Genomic DNA, 20,966 nt, shown 5'->3' with positions numbered 1-20,966 from the left:
AGATGTCAGGGAGATTTTCTAATTTCACGGCTTGGCGTGACAAGCAGCGACAGAAGCAGGGATTCCGAGAAGCTCTTAAAGCACATCTGAAACCGACTTCATAAGGTTTAACGAGTATTGTCGTGATAAGCTGTTGCGGCTGAAGGTATCACACTGTAAAATTGATAGTGAATAGCCATAAACTGTTGAGTGATTTCATGCTCACACAAGACGATACAGTTACAGTGCATTAAAATTCAATTGCCTAGTGGTCAGTGTTTATTGTGCGGGAGCTTAAAAACCACACCTTCCTACTCATCAGAGAGTTGGTTGCTTCTGTTCAAGCCAGTGAATGGTATGTCATGGAATAATCTATAATACTTTGTCACTTAGTAAATTTTTAGAAAAATCCTCACACTGTAGCTCTCGTAAAAAATACTATGAAAGATATTTGTTATGCCGTCGGAAATTGAATTGAACATTGAAGACCACGTTAGCACAATTCAGTCGGCATGGTTAATTTAGCCTGACAGGGTTGCCAAACCTACAGGGATAGAATTTCTCAATCTCTCAATATTAACCAAAATGGCTGGATGTGGTGACACTTATGTAGACGACAGGAAAATGTAGAATGGAATGCAGAATATAAAATATACAATGTAGCTTTGCAATGTTTAGTACCATGTCAAGTGTCAGAAAGTGTCATATAAAATTTACTTTGTGTTTCTTGTTGCTACAAGATTTAGAATTATAATATATTTATAACATATATATTACAACGGAATATAAATGTATTGTCAATAAGTAGAAATTAGAAATTAGAAGGAGTTTGTGCAATATAAATGTTTTAGTATACTCTAACCTGTATTGAATTTATCTATTTCCTGTACAAAATTTTCCAAACAAATTTCTTTAAATAACAAATGATACTATGCATGGAAACATTACTTGGATTTTGTCCTTTCACATTAAATAAATTGGCAAGGCAAATCTTAACTGATTTGTATCACTTACAGCAGGATTTTCTTTGAAGAAATAAAAGAAGATATAAATATATGAGTAAAAAGATTTTATTCAAAACCATTCTACAATTTTGATCACATTTGAGATTCTTGTTGTAACAATATCGACAGCACTTGATAACAATTTTGATTACGGGGTCTTATTTCAGTAAGACCTTGCACGCAATCGGGAGATGAGTGAGTGTTTAGTATTGAGCTTTAATTCTTTAATGTTAATGACAAAACGGTAATTTACGATATTTTCTGTCTATAGCAAGTCGTTGTCTTAAAATTAAAAGCGAAATGTTTGTAAATTAAACAAGAAAATCTTTATAAATACAAAACTTGAAAGTGAAGAAAGATTAAAATTTCAACCTTGAAATTTCTTGTCATGTAGGCCCAGTCCAGATTATCCTATTATGCTTGCTATGCTTTTCTAATTTTATTTCCTCACGTTAGTTCGAATTAAAAAACTGTATTTGCAGAAACTGTAGGGTGTAAATTGCGATCATCAGCGAGTTGAAACGTGATAAATACGATACAAAGTTTTATACGCAAGATGTGCGTGGTTTCAGGTTCTATGCTCAGAACCAGCTACAAAGCATGCACAATTAGTTCACATAGAACTCAAAATGTGTCAACCCTACAGAAACACGCATATTTGTTGACACCAGTAACACATTAAAGTGCATACGTTGCTAATGATGCACTTTTTGATGCATCAAAATACATTGAAGAATGGAACAAAATGTATTTTTTTACATTAACATGTATTATTTATGTGATTAACTATAAATGCGTCATTTTCAAATAAGCATTTTTACTGTGTCAAGTGATGCATTCCAAATTCTCTGTTTTTACCTAACAAGGTGATTGTGAAATCACATCTTTCCAATCTATTAATTGTGAATGAGTACAAAAAAGCGAAATTTGTTAAATTAAATATGAAATTTTGAAACTCCAAGTGATAAAAGAATCAATCATAGCTACAACAGTCAAGTACATCGACCAGCCCAAAAGCGAGCGAGCGCAGTCCTGTTCCCTTCCAGTGTGAAATAACGTGACCTGACATTACAGACTGCAAATGTCACTGTGCTCACATATTCACTCAACAGAACACCCGTAGACGCTCGTATCTAGTTAGTCGGTAAGTTGACGTGTACACTTCTTAGGCGGATATTAAAAATACATTTATCGTGATCTTGAACACAGAATTTGACTACGTTGATATGTTTACTGAATTCTTAGTCTCATTGTAGTTAACATATTCCGCACCTACGTAGCAAATAAACCCAATAGATAGTGTGGCCAGCAGTATGTACAATTTGATGTATGTTGGTAGATATGGCGAGTAGGAAAACGTGAGGAAGAAACCAACGGACTCCCATAACCTGTACGTTCCGTATGAAGCTTCTTTATCGTTCGGGAAATATATACCATAGATGGCTGAAAAAGAAGAGTGTCTATTATTTCAACATTCATACCATATCTGTGGGAAAAGTGAATTATTTAGTGCATTAGGTTTACATCTGAAATTGCACACATTAGTAACCTTAGTTGGGTGGCGCACATTGTATCTACCCATTTGAGTTGACAACCCTGTCAGGATGCACGTGTGCGGCATCCGTACATCCGTGGAGAGTTGGGAGTTAATTTCTGAGGTTAAGATGAAATTAAACTTGCAATTTAATGTAAAAGCAGTATGTTCAGAATCAAATTCCCCATGTATTTAAATGGGAGAACAATTGGCCATTAAAAGTGTGGGGACACAACAGGAGTGCTGCCACCTACAATAGTTTGCTTTGACCAAGCCCATTAGTAAGGAGCGTTGGCCGGTGCAGACATGGATTGCGGCGGTGGAAGCCTACGTCCAAACTGTTCTGGGCACTGCGGCAGAACAGTGAAGATCTCCATGCACCTGTTCTGTTCCAGAGACACACAACATTCTGAGGTGACTTAGACAGTGGAGAGGCACGGGCAGGGGCGCCGACTTGTCAAAATTATTGGGGGGGGGGCCTCTGATCACTGAAATAAATTAATGATTGACTCACTCCCTCCCTTTTTTTAAGTTTTGGCCTCAGTGTTCGGAATCTCATAAAAGCCCATGAATTCCTCAAATATATCAAAATTTTTATTCACAGTTCGAATGCAGAATATTAATTGTCAACGAATTGATATGTCACCAGTTTCGTCAACCACAATAGCAAAATATTCCCGACTTTTAATATCTGCTACCACGGAGCGCAAAACAGATCTCCCTAATATATCAATGATCTCGTTCTGAATGTCCTGTGAGAGCCATTTGTAGCCCGAACGTCCCATCCACTACCCTAGTTCATGCACATCGTCTTTTGAAACTCTTTTTTAGTAAAAACGTTAACAATACTCATAATTACATACTTAGTATATAGTGTTAAGTCATGTGTTTTGCTGTCTCTGGTCATAGTCCCCCCCCCCCCCCAAAGTTGATGGTTTAGCGGTCTCAGCCTCCAAAGTTGATGGTCTAGAACATTTCCAATGTGTATTTAAAGTTAAGTTCATGTGGCACAATTCAGAGTAAACTTTACAAGAGAAGCAAAATAATAAATTAGATTCTCTTAAGCAAAATTATTTGGGGGGTTCTGCCCCCACATCGTTAACATTGGGGGGGGGGGGGGCTCGAGCCTCCCCAAGCCCCATGGAGTCGGCGCCTAAGGGCACGGGTAATGTTGTGGAACGTCAGTTGCCGTGAAATACGTGCTATTCCACAGGATATGTTGAGACGCGCACTTCCCGTATCGCTTTGAACGGAGGACGTTTAGTGGACTTTATTTTCAAGGTGAACTGATGTATGTTTTGTCCATATTATACACTGTAATAAATGCCCCTATTTATATTTTGTAACCATATAAAGTTACTACAAGCACTCACCGTCTTTATGTTGTCATTTGAAGTTGGTAGATACAATATGCGCCACTTTCTGTAGGTCACAGATTTTCCTGGACAGTGCTGGGGCACTTCCCCAATAGTTATTCAGGATGAATAAATGCTTTACTTCACAATTAAAATAGAGAGGTATTAAAAAAAACATGTGAAATTTATTTTAGAACATTGACAATGAGGAATCTTACTGGTTCTCTGTTCTTCACTGTAGCAAGGCTAGACTAAAAACAATAAGAACTATTCAATATGAAAATTTAACTGGATATGATTACAATGAACTCTAATTTTCTAAAGAACACAATCTTGTCTCCTCTTAATATTTGTGCAATTCTTCACTTGGAAATATATATAAAGTAAAATAAATTCTTGCATGCCGATCTCGTCGGTCTAATCTCATATGGTTGAATTTGAATTTGAAAGTTTGGGTGCTTCAACACTTAGGCTATTTTTAGTGTTGCCCACGGGACGAGACGGGACAGGCTTTTAAAAATTCGAGACGAGACGAGATTGACCTTGTGTCATAAGACAAACGAATATTTTCGAGACGAGACAGCATTTCCACGAGACTCCACGCGACGAGACAGGCCAAAGTCTCGTCTCGTGGACAACACTAGCTATTTTGCAACCGTCACATTATACTGGGTCCAACACCTTACCATAACTATAGATCTTTTCAGTTCTTACGGCGGGCGCTCTAGAAGCTGGCAGGGGAAGTGGGGAGCGGAGAAGCGACCAATCCAACGCGATAAGAAACATAGTAGCCAGTAGAACGAGTTTCACGTAGTGCTTTTTCCGGCCTCGTCGTGTCTCTCGGCGCAACTGCTGTTGTCTGGTTGGTCTGTTGCGTAATCCCCGCTCCCCAATTCCCTTGGCAGAACTAGGACTGACCGCCGTAAGAACTGAAAAGAGCTATAAAATACATTAAAACCTCGTTAATCCGGACCTATAAGCCGGACTTCCATTAATCCGGACAGTCAAAAAAAAAGAAATAAAAAGCAGAATGCAAGGTTTTAAATGTGGCTAGAAGTCAACAAGAGAACTTCCCAAAGAAAAGGCAGTCAACCACTGATGAAATTCTGTTTCCCGCAGACTTTGTACTGTACTGTATAGTGTATTTAGGCCTATGCCCTTTAAATTCACCATAATAAACGTGTTTTGTTGCTATAAACGGAGTTTTAATACACTTTCTACTGTTCTATAAAGTTATTTCAGTTAATCCGGACTTTCGTTAAACCGGTCAACTTATCCCCCCATTAGTCCGGATTAACGAGGTTTTACTGTATAACTAATATTACTTAACCGTAATACCGGACTAACATGTTCTTACTTGGATTAAAAGCTGAGGATGTAAAGGGGCACTCAACACACATAAATACAAAACGCAGGACAACACACACGCAGTCCTACAAGGCCGTAGTTTCAGACGGCAGAGCCTCGTTAGTCTGCAAAATGCAGTCCAGGGTGTACTACGTGAAATAGAGGTTGACAAATAGGTGTAAGCTCTAATCTCATGTGATGATGTATGAAAAAATATTGTCTGCCTTATTCAAGGTGTGGAAACGGGCAATGCGCTTACGGCACACAGTTACACCATTTTTTTTTTTAAAAAATATAATTGCTTCGAACTCACCGTTTGTTAAAGGGAAGATGGTCCCTTGCCCAAATCCTATGAGACCGACCAGGATGAAGAGGACGTGGCTCTGGGCAGGGTCCGGCCGCCAGTAGAGCATGGTGGTGAAGGCCCCGAGGTTGACGCCGACGCCGAGGGCCATCAAAGGGACCCTGCCGGCACACTGGGCCGCGTAACCCATGAGCATCGAGCAGAGGGCAGCGGCGGCGCCGTTGCAGATTCCCACCATGCCTATCTTGGAGATCCCCAATGCGCACGAAATGAACGCCTGGAACAAAGGTCATCATTTCAGAGGGGAAATGTGTGAAACAGGAAAAATTAAAAATATCAAAGGGGGGTACTTGAAATAGTAAAATAACAACGACGTAAATTTTCTTACATGAAGAATTATATGCATTATATTCATCCGAATTCATTTTTGGAGAAATGTTTTCAAAAATATTTAATTATATCGTCTTGTTTAGATGGCAAAGTTAAGGCTGTGGAGCCTTTTGATCCACTTGAACATGTTTACACGACTTTTGAATATGGAAGTTAGTAGTGTACATTGAAATATTAAAAAAGAAAAAAGCAATACAGTAAAACCTCGTTAATCCGGACTAATGGGGGATAAGTTGACCGGTTTAACGAAAGTCCGGATTAACTGAAATAACCTAAAACAACAGTAGAAAGTACATTGAAACTCCGTTTATAGCAACAAAACACGTTTATTATGGTGTATTTAAAGGGCATAGGCCTAAATACACTATACAGTACAGTACAAAGTCTGCGGGAAACAGAATTTCATCAGTGGTTGACTGTCTTTTCCTTGGGAAGTTCTCTTGTTGACTTCTAGCTATATTTAAAACCTTTCATCCTGATTTTTTTCTGGCCTTTTGCCTGTCCGGATTAAGCAAAGTCGGATTATCGGGGTCCGGATTAACGAGGTTATACTGTATGAAAATTACAAAGGAATACAAAATATAAAGAAAGAATTACATATAAGAATAGGAATCTAATCTATACACGAGCACCCCCCCCCACACACACACACATATTCTCGTCCTTACACAGCCTTATATTACATGTGTGTGTGTGTTTTCCTTTCTTCTATCATTCTCTGCACCTGCTACTTAGTTTGGGAAGTCATTTATGTAATTGTTGCAGTTTTCTGAATGTCACAATTGATGAAGAGACATGAATTTTAGGTGGCAATTTGTTCCAATGGCCTGCTGACGTAACAGTAAAATATTTTGCTTAAAAGTTGGAGTTGTGGAGAGGAAAGGACAACAGAGACGCTATATTTGGGAGGTCTTACTTCAATGCCCGACCTCCACCATAGAGATCGTCACTTTGTTGCTCTACTCTTAATTTCAAGTTACTAACGTCTATAACAAGTTCGAGTAAATGTAACTACCATTTATTCAAAGTTCCCACGTTTGACTCCCGGCCTGGGTTTGCACAGGATGCTACGACACCAGGAGACCAGAGTTCAGATCACGGTCTTAGCATAGGTGTTTTTGCGAGCGCCTCTTCATCAATTTCATCTATTACTCATACTTATCGTCGCGATTTGTCAAAAGTGGCAGAAAAGAGACAAAAAATAACAAAAATACGAATATTGGTTGGAAAATTCATGCCCCTCTATTCCTGCATTCACATTAAAATTTTCGTGGGGGAATTTACCTCATTGATGTCTGACATGAAGAAGCCAGGATCCATTCCCGTGTAGAAGGCTATGGGCGCAAGAAGAAGGTGCTTCTTTTTCCCCATCTGCTTTATTGTTGCAGCCGCAAGCTTCAGATATGAGCCTGGAGAATGCGTAGTGGCTTCCTTCCCTTTATCTGTCACCCTGCAAACAATTATTGCTGAATGTTACAAATGTGAACAAGGCAAGCGCAATGATAACCATTGTTAGAAGGATGAGAACTCGAGACGAAAGAACTGAACAAGTCGATAGCTTAGCAGAATTTTTCTTTCTGGTTTTCCGTTTTCGCATCCAATGAAAATGAGTACAGCAAAAAAATCTGTCAGGGGCAGAAACTAGGAAAAGACAGAGAGAACGGGAAAAGGCTGCCTTGCGTCAGTCTACTTTTATGAATAATTTTCTAAAACGTTCTAAATCAGGTGAGTTTTTGAAATCATTGAAAAACGGCCTACTTCTAGCGAATCATTTTTGTATACTTTTCCCGAACAGTATCATATTGAAAATATTTTTGCGATTTGAGTTTCGAAACTAGAGATATTGACACTTCAATTTTGGATAACATTAGTTATGTCAGGTTTAGCGTTGTTTTCGTCTTTGCTTCTCTCCTGGCTTTTGAAATCACAATAAAATATTGCTGCAAGAGTTGGACATTTCTTGGAAAAACTACGTATAATATTAGGTACGGCTAACAACAACGAAAGGAAACGTAAGTTAACCAACCTTTCGTTAAGTTATTGAGAGACAATGAGAACACGTAACATTTCGCCCCTGAGAAAAAATTAACCAAATCATACGTTCTTGGCGAGTATTTGAATGAAGTTGTCGTACCTAATTTTATAGTTTCACCCATTTCTCATACTTCCGGTCATGTTACTGATTCTAAAAGCAAGAAACAAATTCTCTTTTATCGTTCCCCAAAGAAAATCAATTATACTGTTCGGAACTCTGAAGTATCCGATTTCTTCTTTGTGGCTTCTAGTTTTTTATTATGTTGGTATGTATACTTAGGACCAAAAATATTAATTTTCAGGGTTAACACAGTAGCTAATGGGGAAGATGTTTGCAAAAGTTATTATTAACAATATAGAGGCATTAATTATATTATTTAATTATTAAATATTAATAATTAATTGTTAATAGTTTCGTTAGAAGCATATAGAAATGTGCCTGTATAATTTGGGATCCTTTTTACTAGTGCTGTATATTCCAAAAGTTCTTACGTTAATTATACTGTATTATTAAACTTATAAAAGATCGTCATACAGATACTACATATTAAATGCTAGAAAAAATTAGTATAATACATTCTACTAGAAGAGAAATCCACTAGCAAATCTTATTGTACAAAATGGATCAACGGAAAAGCAGGACATTTTAAATTTATTGAAATTCAATGTGAACAAAAATAGGTTACGCACTTACGCAAAAATAGGTTTGCTTTTGCAGTAAATTGTACATTACACACGTCAATATAAAAGACGGTGAGAAATTGTGTAATCGATTTTTATTCTGTATAAGTACAGGGGGGGCTGTTTTGCTTATCGTACTCCTTGTTTACGAATCCTGAAACCGCCAGTGGTCCAGGCGTTATCAACTAGACGATATATCGTCACGATCTTTTGGTGATATATCGTCACGGTATTTTCGCGATGTTTCGTCACGATATATATCGTGTCGGCGATATATCTTCACGATATTTGGCGATATATATCGTGTCGGTGATAATCGTCACTATATTTTGGCGATATATATCGTGTCGGCGATATATCGTCACGATATTTGGCGATAAATATCGTGACGGCGATATATCGTCACGATATTTGGCGATATATATCATGTCGGCGATAACCGTCACGATATTTTGGCGATATATATCGTGTCGGCGATATATCGTCACGATATTTTGCGATATATCGTGTCTTCGATATATCGTCACGATATTTAGCGATATATATCGTGGAGACGATATATCGCCGATATCACAATACGGAAAAAATATCGTATCGTATCGTACATCCATGGCAGAAACTTGGATTGTACGAAGTGAGGAAAAAGTGGATACATTCTACATTCACATAGACTTTCCCTTTGTTTTATCTTTCGTCGCTAGAAAGCAGACCAATGTGTATTTTGAAACTGTGCCTTGTTCGTGTAACCTGGTGACGATTCTGTGCAAGTGGTCATAAAGCTGGCAACACCTGGGGGAGGAAATATGCACTTTAATTAATGTTAATTTAATAAATTATTAGTTTTTACCCTGTTTCTCTTCTTCTGGAAGAAAGCCTCCCGATAGCTTAGTGATAACGTTGTTGTTTTGTAATCAAAGGGCCCTAGATTCGATGCCAAATAGAGGCACATAGTGGTTCTGATCCCACTGTAAACTGCAGACCCAATCCCCGTCAGCCCATCCGTGTTTAAGTGTACTTAATAACAAAATTGCCTTTGAACCAAAGTAGAGAAAAAAATCTCATTTCACAACTTAAGACAATGAGCCATAACCATTTCCTCCCTCGCAGCTGTCGTAATAGTGTCCTGTCTGTTCTACCGAGTGTTTCAAAAGTCGAGCAACCCAAATTTTGAAAATTTACACATGAAAACCGTAAGAGATATTTACACCGGTTTTTCTGTATTATAAAGCCTCATCCATTGATATATTTTCCAATGCTTAATATTATTAGTTTACTCCATACAGAAAATTAGATAAATACATAACTGGCGGAAGGCAGCGTTAATTTTTTTTTCCAGAAATGCACTTTTGAGTGAGAAATAGATATAAGTCCTTTGATGGACTTATGATTGGCGATTTTATGGGTTGAGTAAAAAAGTACCATTTTTGGGACAAATCTCCGTAGCTGGCAACACTAGCAGGTCGAAATTTTGTCCTTACATTTTCAGTGAATTCATGAAGGCCCCAACTAGAATCGCCGCCAACAACGTGCACGCAATGTAGATTCCAAAGACAGGATATATCCTGTCATCGGAAGGTCGCTGGAGGTTGCTGTTTTCTTCATGTTTCCAAGGGATGAAATTCGCTCCACACGTGTTGAGGTCTACACTTCTGTTCTCGGAGGAGCTATTTCCGGATAATCCAGCATCCATAACTACAAGTAAAGAATATTATTACAGAGGCAGAGGAATTAGGTAATTCGAACAGTACAAAATAGTGAATGGAATGGAATATATGCTTGTAAATTATATCAAATAGTGCCTTTTTAAAACTCATTTTCTGTTAATTGTTATTCAATTTCTGTTTTGTTATTTTTTTCATTGTTGGTAATTTCAGTGTATAATGGCCATTTGTTCTATATCTGGAATTTTCGCAGTATGCAAATAAAATAAACAAGCTGAATATTAACTTGAAGTAACATAGTAGCATTTTATAAGCTTTAACTGTTCCTTGAATGCATCTTGGAAAAGTGTAATCCTGGGGCAATGTTCAACAATTATAAACATTTGGTACTTATTTTCTTAGTAAAGTAACCATAATCCAACTTCGTGACACCGTGTAGTTGAAAACAAAACATGTACATATACAAATCCTTCATCACTATTTTCAAGTAATATTATTCAACGCTCAGCATGTATGAGTGAGATAGACATTTAGATAACACATATGGTTATGTCATTAATTGTGGGAAGTTATTTTGCCTAAGTAAGGGTTTCTCTCCCCAACTCTCACTCGCTAATAAGGACAAAGAAGTTGGAAACATTATACGTAAACATATCTTCGATGTCGTTGATATTTAAGAGAGACGATGTCTTAACCTGACAAGTTAAGTCCCGATATGCGCAGATCGCTGCGGAGCACTTCCTATTACGTCATCCTCCACACCACTCTTCTACGTACTGATCTGCCTTGAAAGTACCAGTGGTGCCAACTCAGCAAAATTAAGCTAAAACAAATATTTTTACTGTGTACATTGACGGTGCGGGCTCATATTATATCAGTTTTTCAGTGGTTTATTTGATTTAATCCGGTCTTTGAAAATGCGTGCGGTGCGCGGATCGTAAACTGTACTATTACGCACGCGCGTTAAGGTTTATAACGAAGAGAAACTACAGGACGAATGACTTCATTTTCTGAGTGCGACATCGAGCGGTGGCCTGTTTATTTTTTAAAAGCCGAGTGGGGTGGGGGGTTCTTTTGTTTATCGTACAACAATCACTACGAGAAGACAATCTGATAACACGTTTGCCTGTGTTCTTTTTAAAGCATTGAAATGTCCTTGCTCTTTACTCTAGACTGCATATTTTTGAAATGCAAAAATCAAATCATGCCGGGTCCAACGAAATCCACAATCTGCTCTGGAAAGCCCCTTAGAGGACAGGCCAGAGAAATTGTTTACAATGTTACAACATATTTGCGAAATCAGAAGTTACATAAACTGAAGTATAGGCTAATGTTGTCGAGTCCACAATCGCCGCCACGGGAGTATCTAAATGGATGGTTTCTCAAGTTGTAAAAGAATTGAATTTGATTGATTTGTTGTTTTAAGTCCACTTTATACACAGTAAGGCTAATCGGGACTGGACCTACAGTTTAAAGTGGCATCCGAACCACTATGTGCCTACCCCGGGAATCGAACCCGGGATCCCTTGATTACAAGGCGACGACGCTACCACTGCGCCATCGGGGAGGCCAAGTTTTAAAAGAAGGAAAACAGTCGTTGGCGAAAGGTGAGCTGAATTTCTGTACTCCGACAGGTAGAAAACAGCCCAGGAAAAGCAAATACAAATTTCGTTGAAAATCTTCAGACCATTCCGCTCCCTCCATGTTACAACACTGCGAACCAATGTCGCCACGGAGAATGGAGTGGGGAAATGTGGTGTGAGGTGTGCAACAGCTATTTGCAACGTCTTGTTTTTAAACTTGTCAAGTTATAGTAGTAATTTGGATAATCAAATAATCATTACTTTTTCTTCCCTTGATCAACATAATTTGCGTTTGCATTACAATTCCACATAATAACACAAGATGATGTTGCAATGTAGCTGTACAGGGTCAACGAAGTTAGTAGTAAGGTGTGTTTTATACAACGTATATTGATACACATGTAGGTTGAATGGTATCTTTTGCAAATATGCTGTATAAAGAAACAAACTGCCGGAGTACTAATTGAGTTATTTCAGAAATAATCGAAGGGTTAAAAGTATTATTGCAAGTAAACTATTGAACTTACGTTAATGAAACCAGTCCAGAACGAACGAGTAACGCAAACTGTTTGTGCGTGTATGTTTTGTTATGCTGAGAGTTCACATCCCTGCCGCTAGGCGAAACTAATATCACTCCCTAGATCACCTGACCTTACACCGTGTGACTTCTCTTTGTGGGATTTCATCAAAGACAGGTTATTCGTCTCACCGATGCCGCGTGATATCGCAGACTTAAGGGAAAGTATCATAGCAGGGATATACACTATCGACAGGCCCATGTTGATGAGAGTGTGGCAAGAACTAGACAATCGTGTCGATGTGTCGTGTCACCCATGATGCACACACTGAACATTTGCAGGTGTAAAAAAAACTGCGTTCTTAGTTCATTCAGGACTGGTTTCATTCACGTAAGTTCAATACTATTTTTGTAACCCTTCAATTATTTCTGAAACACCCTGTATAGTGACTTACCTGTGAAGGAAATGAGATTCCCCCATATGACACTGGTGTGAAACATCAAGTAGAAGAATCCAAAGAACCTTGCGGAGACTACATCTGGCTTCGTTTCCGTGAGTTTGGCGTAGCACTCGCTCAGCATCGTGAGGTACGTTCCTTGGGCGCTCCACAGGACGCCACCCCCGAAGCCCACGAGCAGTCCCGCCGGAATGAGCGTGGAGAAGGAAGGGTAGTACTGCGCCACGATGTAAGGCACGTAGGTGAGGATGCAGATACAGAGCGCCCACTTGCAGCCGAGGAAGCCGATCACCGCCGACGGAAGGAACAGCGCCGAGAAGATGAGGGCTGCGTAGGTGGCAGCCAGGGACGCCAAACCTAAACCTGCAACCGCGTTGATCGAACTCTGAAGTGCCGAGTTGCCGAGGTATGCCGTGAATATGAGCGTGAAGGCGAGGCTGAGGACGAACACGTTCCTCAGGATGAAGTATCTGGTCAGCTGCTGCTTCGATGGACCGACGCATGCGCTGAACGATTGTTTCCGCTGCGTCGAATCCGCAACTGCTTGTTGCTCTTCCGTAATTTCGAAGGCATGGTTTGTGCACCCTACTTGTGGTTTAAATTTGGAGCCATCCATTCTACTCGCCCGCTAGGGTTATCTGTAAGAGAGACAACTACTTCACTGTACAGCAGGTGGATAAAAATTATTATTTATGATTTTCTTTATTTAGATATTTTGTTTTACTTAAATCAATTTTTCTATGTTTTTAAAACACGCTTAAAATTGCTTGCATGGTTTTTGGCACCATACATATAGATATATGCAGTGGCGACGATTATGGGGGTGAAGGGGTCAGTTGCCCCCCACTTTTTGCCACTTTTGCCCCGAACTATGCTAAACCTTATGTACCAAGGAATATTAAACTGTCCTTGCCCCCCAGTTTTGGAACCCAATCACCGCCACTGGATATATGTTGTTGTTTTTTAAAACAGAAAGGCTTTTTACTGGTAAACGGCCTTATAAAATATTTGAACAGTTTGATTAAAGCAAATAAAATATATATATATTTTTCTGTTTCTGGAACATACTATGGAAATGTTTGTTGAATGTATTAATGAAACTATAATAATTTCAGTAAGATTTATTGCAGTTAAAATAATATATTGTAACTCAAAATATTTTTAACAGTCATGGTAGCTTAATTTTTGCAATTTTTTTAATGTTAGTATGCAAAATACCAGCTGCCATGTTTATTTACAGTTTAATGATAATGACACTACTTACGGTTTAACATGATTAGTATTTTGTATATTATTCTATATTTGGTATTTTTGCCTACAAAAAATATTGAACTTTAAATCAAGAAGAAATTAAGTAAGGCTAATCAGGACTGGACCTACAGTTTAAAGTGTGATCGGAACCAATATGTGCCGCCTCCACAGGGAATCAACCCGTAACCTCTTGTTTACAAGGCAACGACGCTACCACTGCGCCATCGTGGAGGCTGATTATAATAGTTATTAGAGTAAAACATCTATTTTTGGAGAGAGATAGAACGGGACATCTGAAATTAATGAAAATTCCTTACTTTGTTAAACACTGATATTATTTTGTTATTATTTTAATGGTAATTTCTACATTTTTAAAAAAAATAGTCACATTAGGGGGTGCCCAGCTGGTGTGCAATATTATGAGTACCGTTAACTTAAAAAATGCAAATGGACAATATTATTTCAACTAAAACAATTGACTGTGGTAAATTAAGTCTTCTCCTTCATAACTCTGCACTATGTTCCAGTGTTGCCTCCCTTTTGTTTTTATTGCATTCTTGTCATTTTTTAAGTTTCTTTATGCTCCTTCCCTGTCGCAAGTACGCCATTTTTAAGGCGAGTGAAATTATTAAATATCATTTTCGTGAGTAATTTTTATCATTATTATTATTTAAATATGATAATTTGCTGACATATCGCTGAAGATTTTGTAGCGTTTCACATTGAGATTATAAAAATTAATGAAAAAAGGAATGGGGACCTCGCATTCTAATTTCGCCCAGGGTCTCGCCATATCTTCCTACGTCACTGGTAGCAAGATAACATAAGTTGCTGAGGAGTCATTCCATATGAAATCAACACAGCCCACAACCTGACCATCTCCGATTTTCATGAAATTTACGGAGTTGAAACTATGAATGGAACTTAGTTACTATGAAAATTTTTAGTTTCGTGCGTCTTGTAATTGTTAAATTATTCAAGGTCAAAGTTAGCATAAATTGCCCTTTTTGAGCCATTCCTCGTGAAATTCTAGCCTGATTTGATATATCGCATCAGTCCTTTTCCTTTAAAATTTTTGCGTTGAATTCAATATGGCAGTCAACAATATGCCGGACCTGCGCTTGACACACACGGCTAGGGATCTCCCTGTGCCTAACCTATTTCTTTCATGACCAATTATACCCAGGATAACTCCCTCACATTTTGTAATGGGTGTTAAGGGACATTTGACTCGTCATAGTTCATATAATGGGGCTTTTATCAGTCACATAGTTACACATACTATTTTGTATCTTCTGATCCCATTGCATTCCCAGAATGTTTTTTTTGATATGTTTTAGAGTATGGTATGAGGCACCAAATATATTTTTTTCACGATTTTTGGTGATGACATGTTTTGAGATATTCAAGGTCAAGGTAACGTGACAAAATTTTATTATCCAAAGGTAGGCTTGTTATATATCACTGTAAAGCTTGTTCAATTCCCTGTACAATAGGCTTTATTTGAGCTTCCTAGGCAAAATAGGGGCGGAGTTACAGCGGATTTAGTATAACTAAGCGGGTTCAAAAAGGGCAATTTATGCTAATTTTGACCTTGAATAATTTAACAATTGCAAGATGCACGAAACTAAAAACTTTCACAGTCACTAAGTTCCATTCATAGTTTCAACTCCCCAAATTTCATGAAAATCGGAGTTGGTCAGGTTGGAAATTGCACATATCTGTGTTGATTTGGCATGGAATGACTCTGAGCTAAAAGCGTCAGCGACTTACATTCGAGAATATAGAAATGTTGAGCGTAATCCAGTGTAATTGCTTGAAACCCAGTAAATGCTACGTTTACTTCCTAAATATTGGTTACTTCATCTAATTATTACTAATTATGTTATTTGCTACAGTATTGAATAAAGAATGTTAATATAACTGTTTTAGACCTGAATAAAGGCACTTTATGAGCATCTATTTTGCGCCTTTTTGAAAACATTTTCAGAATCTTTTTTCCCTTTCCCGACCATAATTTTGCACCTTTAAATCATTTCCCTGCTGATGACTGATTGATTTTGCTCAGCAAAGACTGGCGGAAAGACATGTGTTGCTGCAGTCGTAACCTCTAAGGTTCGAGAGTGCAACAGCTTCAGTGGGGGATCCAGAAATGACACTTGGGAGGGGCGATTCCCGCCGAAATCCATTCTAATTAATATGATATGATATTTATTGACGTTTAAGATACAAGCCCTTAGGCAGTGCGTATCCTACAATATTGTTATATAAACGCCTGCCTTACATACATTTAGAAACAGAAACATTTATGAAAATATACATATGTACATGTATAAATGGCAACAGGGGTGCTCATCCACCCCAAGGCCTGTGATGCACTCCCCCCAAAAAGGTAGAACATTCGCTCCCCACCCGTTGAGCCGAATTATTTACTCAAATTATGACGGTCAGTCAAAATTTGCGGAACAATATAATACAGACATATTTAAGCAATGTTTACTTTAGGTAATTTAGGCTCACTTTCATGTTTGCTAACATAAAACGTACAAAGCTGCTCAGGCCACTGCCATTGTTAGTGTACTGAACCTTATTCTGCACAGTTTGTCAGCTCACCTAACCTTGTATTAATGCGAACAGTACGTCCCCCCCAAACTAACCAATTCTAAAGGCATGAGAGGTAGTGTTTTATTTCAACCCTATCACCACGATCACCCACAGACAGGTAAGAAAACTACATAATAACCATAATTAAAATTCAATAACAAGTAGGGCGACCAGATATTTGTTGACCAAAAAGAGTATAGTCTATAGGTTGAAGGTGCGCATGCATTTTGCTCTTTCACGGGGTCCGCAAAAATCCCGCGCGACTTCTTGACAGTCTAATTATCCTGGAAATTATGCAAAATTAAAACTTCATTTTTATTTTACACTAATTTTGCACAAAAACTATATTTCGTGACTACATAACATCTATTTTAATATTCTGATGCAATTCTTGAATATTCTAAAGCAAATTTCTTGGTATGTTGATGTATATAATTGGAGGAGAATATTTACACACCAATATTGATCAATATTTTGAACAAATTTTAATTATTGCAATTTTCAAGTATCGGTATCGGTATCGGTGGGAATCGGTAAGAGTATCGGCATCGGTATCGGTTCAAAGTGGTATCGGCTCAGCCCTAATCATTATCATTAAATTCCAATGAATTTGAAATATGTTTTGCTTGTTGATGGAATATGAAAATGACACTTGAAATTGTTCATAGGAAATTCTTGAGTCAGGGAGTAAATACTTCAGTTTGTTGACATCTTGACGTTTTCCGTTCTGTGGGTTTTAAGGCATTTTTACGCGTAAAATAATGAATGAAATTAAATAGCAAGGAAAAGAGTATATTTGGGGATTTTTGCAAATTGAAAAGAGTATAGAGTATATGAACTTCTAAAAGAGTATAATACTCTTAAAAAGAGTATGTCTGGTCACCCTAATAACAAGTCAATCAAACGAATCGATCCCTCCATTTTTTTGCTAAGATATATAGAAATGGTATAAAATGTGTCCCCCCAAAAAATTCCCATGACGCAGACGTGTCATGAAACCCCCCCTGTGGGCACCCCTGAATGGCAATATGTCTCTCTTCTAATATTTGAGATTGTTCACTACAATTATGCACTCCACGTTCGGCCTATGCCTGAACCACTGTTCCGTACCCTTCACTTTCACTGACCCCTTGCAGCATTTTCCTGCGCTCCCTCCAGACTACACGTAAATAGGAGTCCAAGGCTATGATGTTTGCATCCGTTATATTACCCCTCTCCTCCCTAGATACAGCCTGGATTGTCTGCTCAATGCTGTCCCTTGCACTGTCTAAGTTGCGTTGTCTAAGTGGGCACCGACCAAACCACTCGTGTAGGATATGAGCACTCGTCTCAGACCCGTACTCAGGCTAGGGACCATGGAGGCCATGGCCTCCCCCTCGTTCCATGGAATATTTAAATGTAAACCTATAAATAACTACGAAAATAACATAGACGATTTTTCAAATTTGTAAATATTTCAATTGTGTTCTTGCATAAATGAATGTGTTTGTCATTAACACACTCAACAAACATTCCATACTAGGTTCATTTGTGCAGCATCAGAAGCGGAAAAATGTGTATCTACATGCAATTTCAATTTGAAATGTAGAATGTTACCAGAAAAACCTGATTACAGAATTATGGACTATTAATAATAATATTTAAGTGATGAGCACGATTTGACAACCAGGTACATGTCTCTCAAAAGTTTTAGGACAACGACATTTTAAACTAGGCAACTCAAGTTACGTAAGACCCTGGTGGGTTGCGTGTAGAGATAGGCTCAATTTCAGTGTTGCCATATGCACAATATATATTAATGAAATACTCGAAAGGAATAAAACCAAGTATTATTGTATAAAACTTTAAAAAAATATCAGTATTACATTTGTCGCAAATAAAAAATACTTTCTGAAAGAAAGAAAATCGATTTTCTAGTATTTCATCGCTGACCAGTCTGCACAAAGGAAAAGAGGAGAGAGGAAACGAAAAGGGACAACAAATGAGAGGAGAAAAGAGAGAGCGAAAGGGGAAGATTAAAAGTAAAGGATGGAAGGAAATATAGGACAGATGTGGATAGGAGAAGTAATGAGGAGAAAGGGAAAAGATGCGAGGAGAGATGAGGAAAATGGAGCAAAGAGGAGAAGAGAGGAGGGAAATATATGAGAGGAGAGGAGGAGACGAGAAGAGGGGGAGTTGAGAGTATAGTAAAAGAGAGAACATGAGAAGAACGAAAAGAAGAGGAGAAGAGTGCAGTGAAGTCGGAAATCTAAGACAGGAGAGAAGATAAGAGGAGTGGAGAAGAATGGGATGGAGACAAGAGGCGAGAACAGGAGGGAAGGCGATATGACATATAAACAGAGGAGAAGAAGGGGAGAGAAGAAGGAGAAGGAGAGAAGAGAAAGGAGACTAGAGGAGAGATGAGGTATTTGTAGAAAATATCGTCTCAGCGTTAAGAATTGATGCATTGATCAAAATATGGACATGTTACATCCAATAATATTTTAAAATGAATTGGAGAATGTATTAGATCGGTGCGAAATGCCTTTTGGCTGAGTTCAGAGCGAGATAAAATCTGACACGTAAGATCTTTGATTCTACCTGCAGTTATACCACTAAAACCATGAATGTAATTTTCATATTTAAAAATAATTATTCCATTTTTCTCCACTTCTCAGTTCGTTGAAATAGAGGTTTTATTATTTAACATTTCTCCTCCCCCATCGTTAATTCCAAACAACCATTCCGTTTCACACTGCGTGGACAATGAACACAATGGGATATTTCTAAAACTTAAGAAAATCTTCTGCCACCGTAGGGGTTTGAACCTACGATCATCAGGTTGACAATCTACAACGGTAACCACTACCCTACAAACTTTCGTTCTTGAGAATAATTTGGAGGAGCTGACCAGTGTGAAATGTAGATGCAACTCTCCTGCTACATGTAATGTGCAAAGAATAATTGTTTGTAACAAAGCAAACGAAGGTATTACGAATCGGCGCAAACATTTAATGGAGAATTGCACATGATGAAAACTTTTCATTCAATATTTGCGGAGGTATCCTTGCATTGAACTGGAGTGGGTATCGGGGTAAAATTAGTACGTCCTGAATTACCACAAATGTGAATAGTTATTTCATTAATATTTGTCAATGTCTTTGAAGCAGTACACAATTAACGTTCGCGTATCATAATTCACGATCTTATACGTAAAAATAACCTTTGAAAATGTGTCAATTCATTTATTTGTTTAATTTGTTTTAGTAAATTCCAGATTCAGAACAATGTAGCCACTCTACACTGTTATTACAAATAAATTTATAATGCGCTTGTTTAATAAAAGAAGAATTAAAAAAAAAGAACATGTCGCAAGGAGACTCGAACCTGGGAACGTTAGATGCCCAGTCGAGAACTCTAAGCACTACATGACGCCTTTACCTTCCATTCAAACAACAACGTTTATATATTCAGTCACTCCAAGATTATAAATGTCGTTGGATATTCATGAAGTTGAACTTTTACTTTAATTTTGAATTGCTTTTCTTGTATTAGCAGCTATCTTCGAGAAAAATTTCAAAGTGATGAAGAAAAACGAGAATATTGGTAGCTGCTGTGAAAATGCGAGTTATTTCTTCTAACTTATTATTGTGATTAGACATCATTATTGGAAAATATCTAGAGGCTTTTACATTGCAGGACACATTAAGTACGTTTTATTCACATTAAGGCTAATCGGCTCTGGACCTACAGTTTAAAGTGGCCACATTTTGCCTCCACCAGGTATCGAATCCGAGACTCCTTGATCACAAGGCGGCGACGTTACAGCTACGCCATCGGAGAGGCTTTCGAAGTACATATTTGAATGTTTATAAATAATGTAAGCTTTATTTCAATCTACGAATCTTCAAACTACCTGCACAGCATGTTTAAAAGTGCCTTCTTTTCTCGTTTTCGTGAAATTAAAAATCAACTGGCATATGTATGTTTATGATTAATTGGAATGATAATTATAAAGAATGATAAATGGCCAAACATAAATTAGAACCTACTTAACATACAGGTTTACGGAAAAATTGTTTTGTGGTTTTATAATGAGAAACGAAATGAGCACCTTATAACTGTTATATAGAATATCTTTGTTTTGCGTTTCCTTACGCAACAGGAAATACATTTCATAGTACTGTTCTGAACACGAGGCTTTCGTCAGTACACAAGGCATTTCGTCTGTTGCAGTATCACAGGAAGAGAACATCGTCCTGTAATGTAGAAGCCTCTAGATATT

General features: G+C 37.9%; 1 protein-coding gene across 1 annotated transcript in view; it reads right to left on the bottom strand.

Moving 5' to 3' along the window:
• Positions 1–1,502: 1,502 nt before the first annotated feature.
• The window catches only part of LOC146005222 (UNC93-like protein), a 41,082-nt gene continuing 21,618 nt past the window's right edge, over positions 1,503–20,966 (bottom strand). Inside the window, exons 2-6 of the mRNA XM_083144300.1 lie at positions 12,845–13,485; positions 10,107–10,320; positions 7,198–7,363; positions 5,533–5,800; positions 1,503–2,426 (exon numbers count right to left, since the gene is read on the bottom strand). Coding sequence (XP_083000426.1) covers positions 2,200–2,426; positions 5,533–5,800; positions 7,198–7,363; positions 10,107–10,320; positions 12,845–13,463 — 1,494 coding nt within the window. The 5' untranslated portion in view covers positions 13,464–13,485 and the 3' untranslated portion in view covers positions 1,503–2,199. The remainder of the gene's footprint in view (positions 2,427–5,532; positions 5,801–7,197; positions 7,364–10,106; positions 10,321–12,844; positions 13,486–20,966) is intronic.

This window comes from Lepisma saccharinum, chromosome 23, assembly GCF_977018435.1.
Source record: "Lepisma saccharinum chromosome 23, izLepSacc3.1, whole genome shotgun sequence".
Taxonomy (NCBI): domain Eukaryota; kingdom Metazoa; phylum Arthropoda; class Insecta; order Zygentoma; family Lepismatidae; genus Lepisma; species Lepisma saccharinum.
Note: the sequence above shows the minus strand (reverse complement) of the source record. Positions and strands in the feature narration are given on the sequence as shown.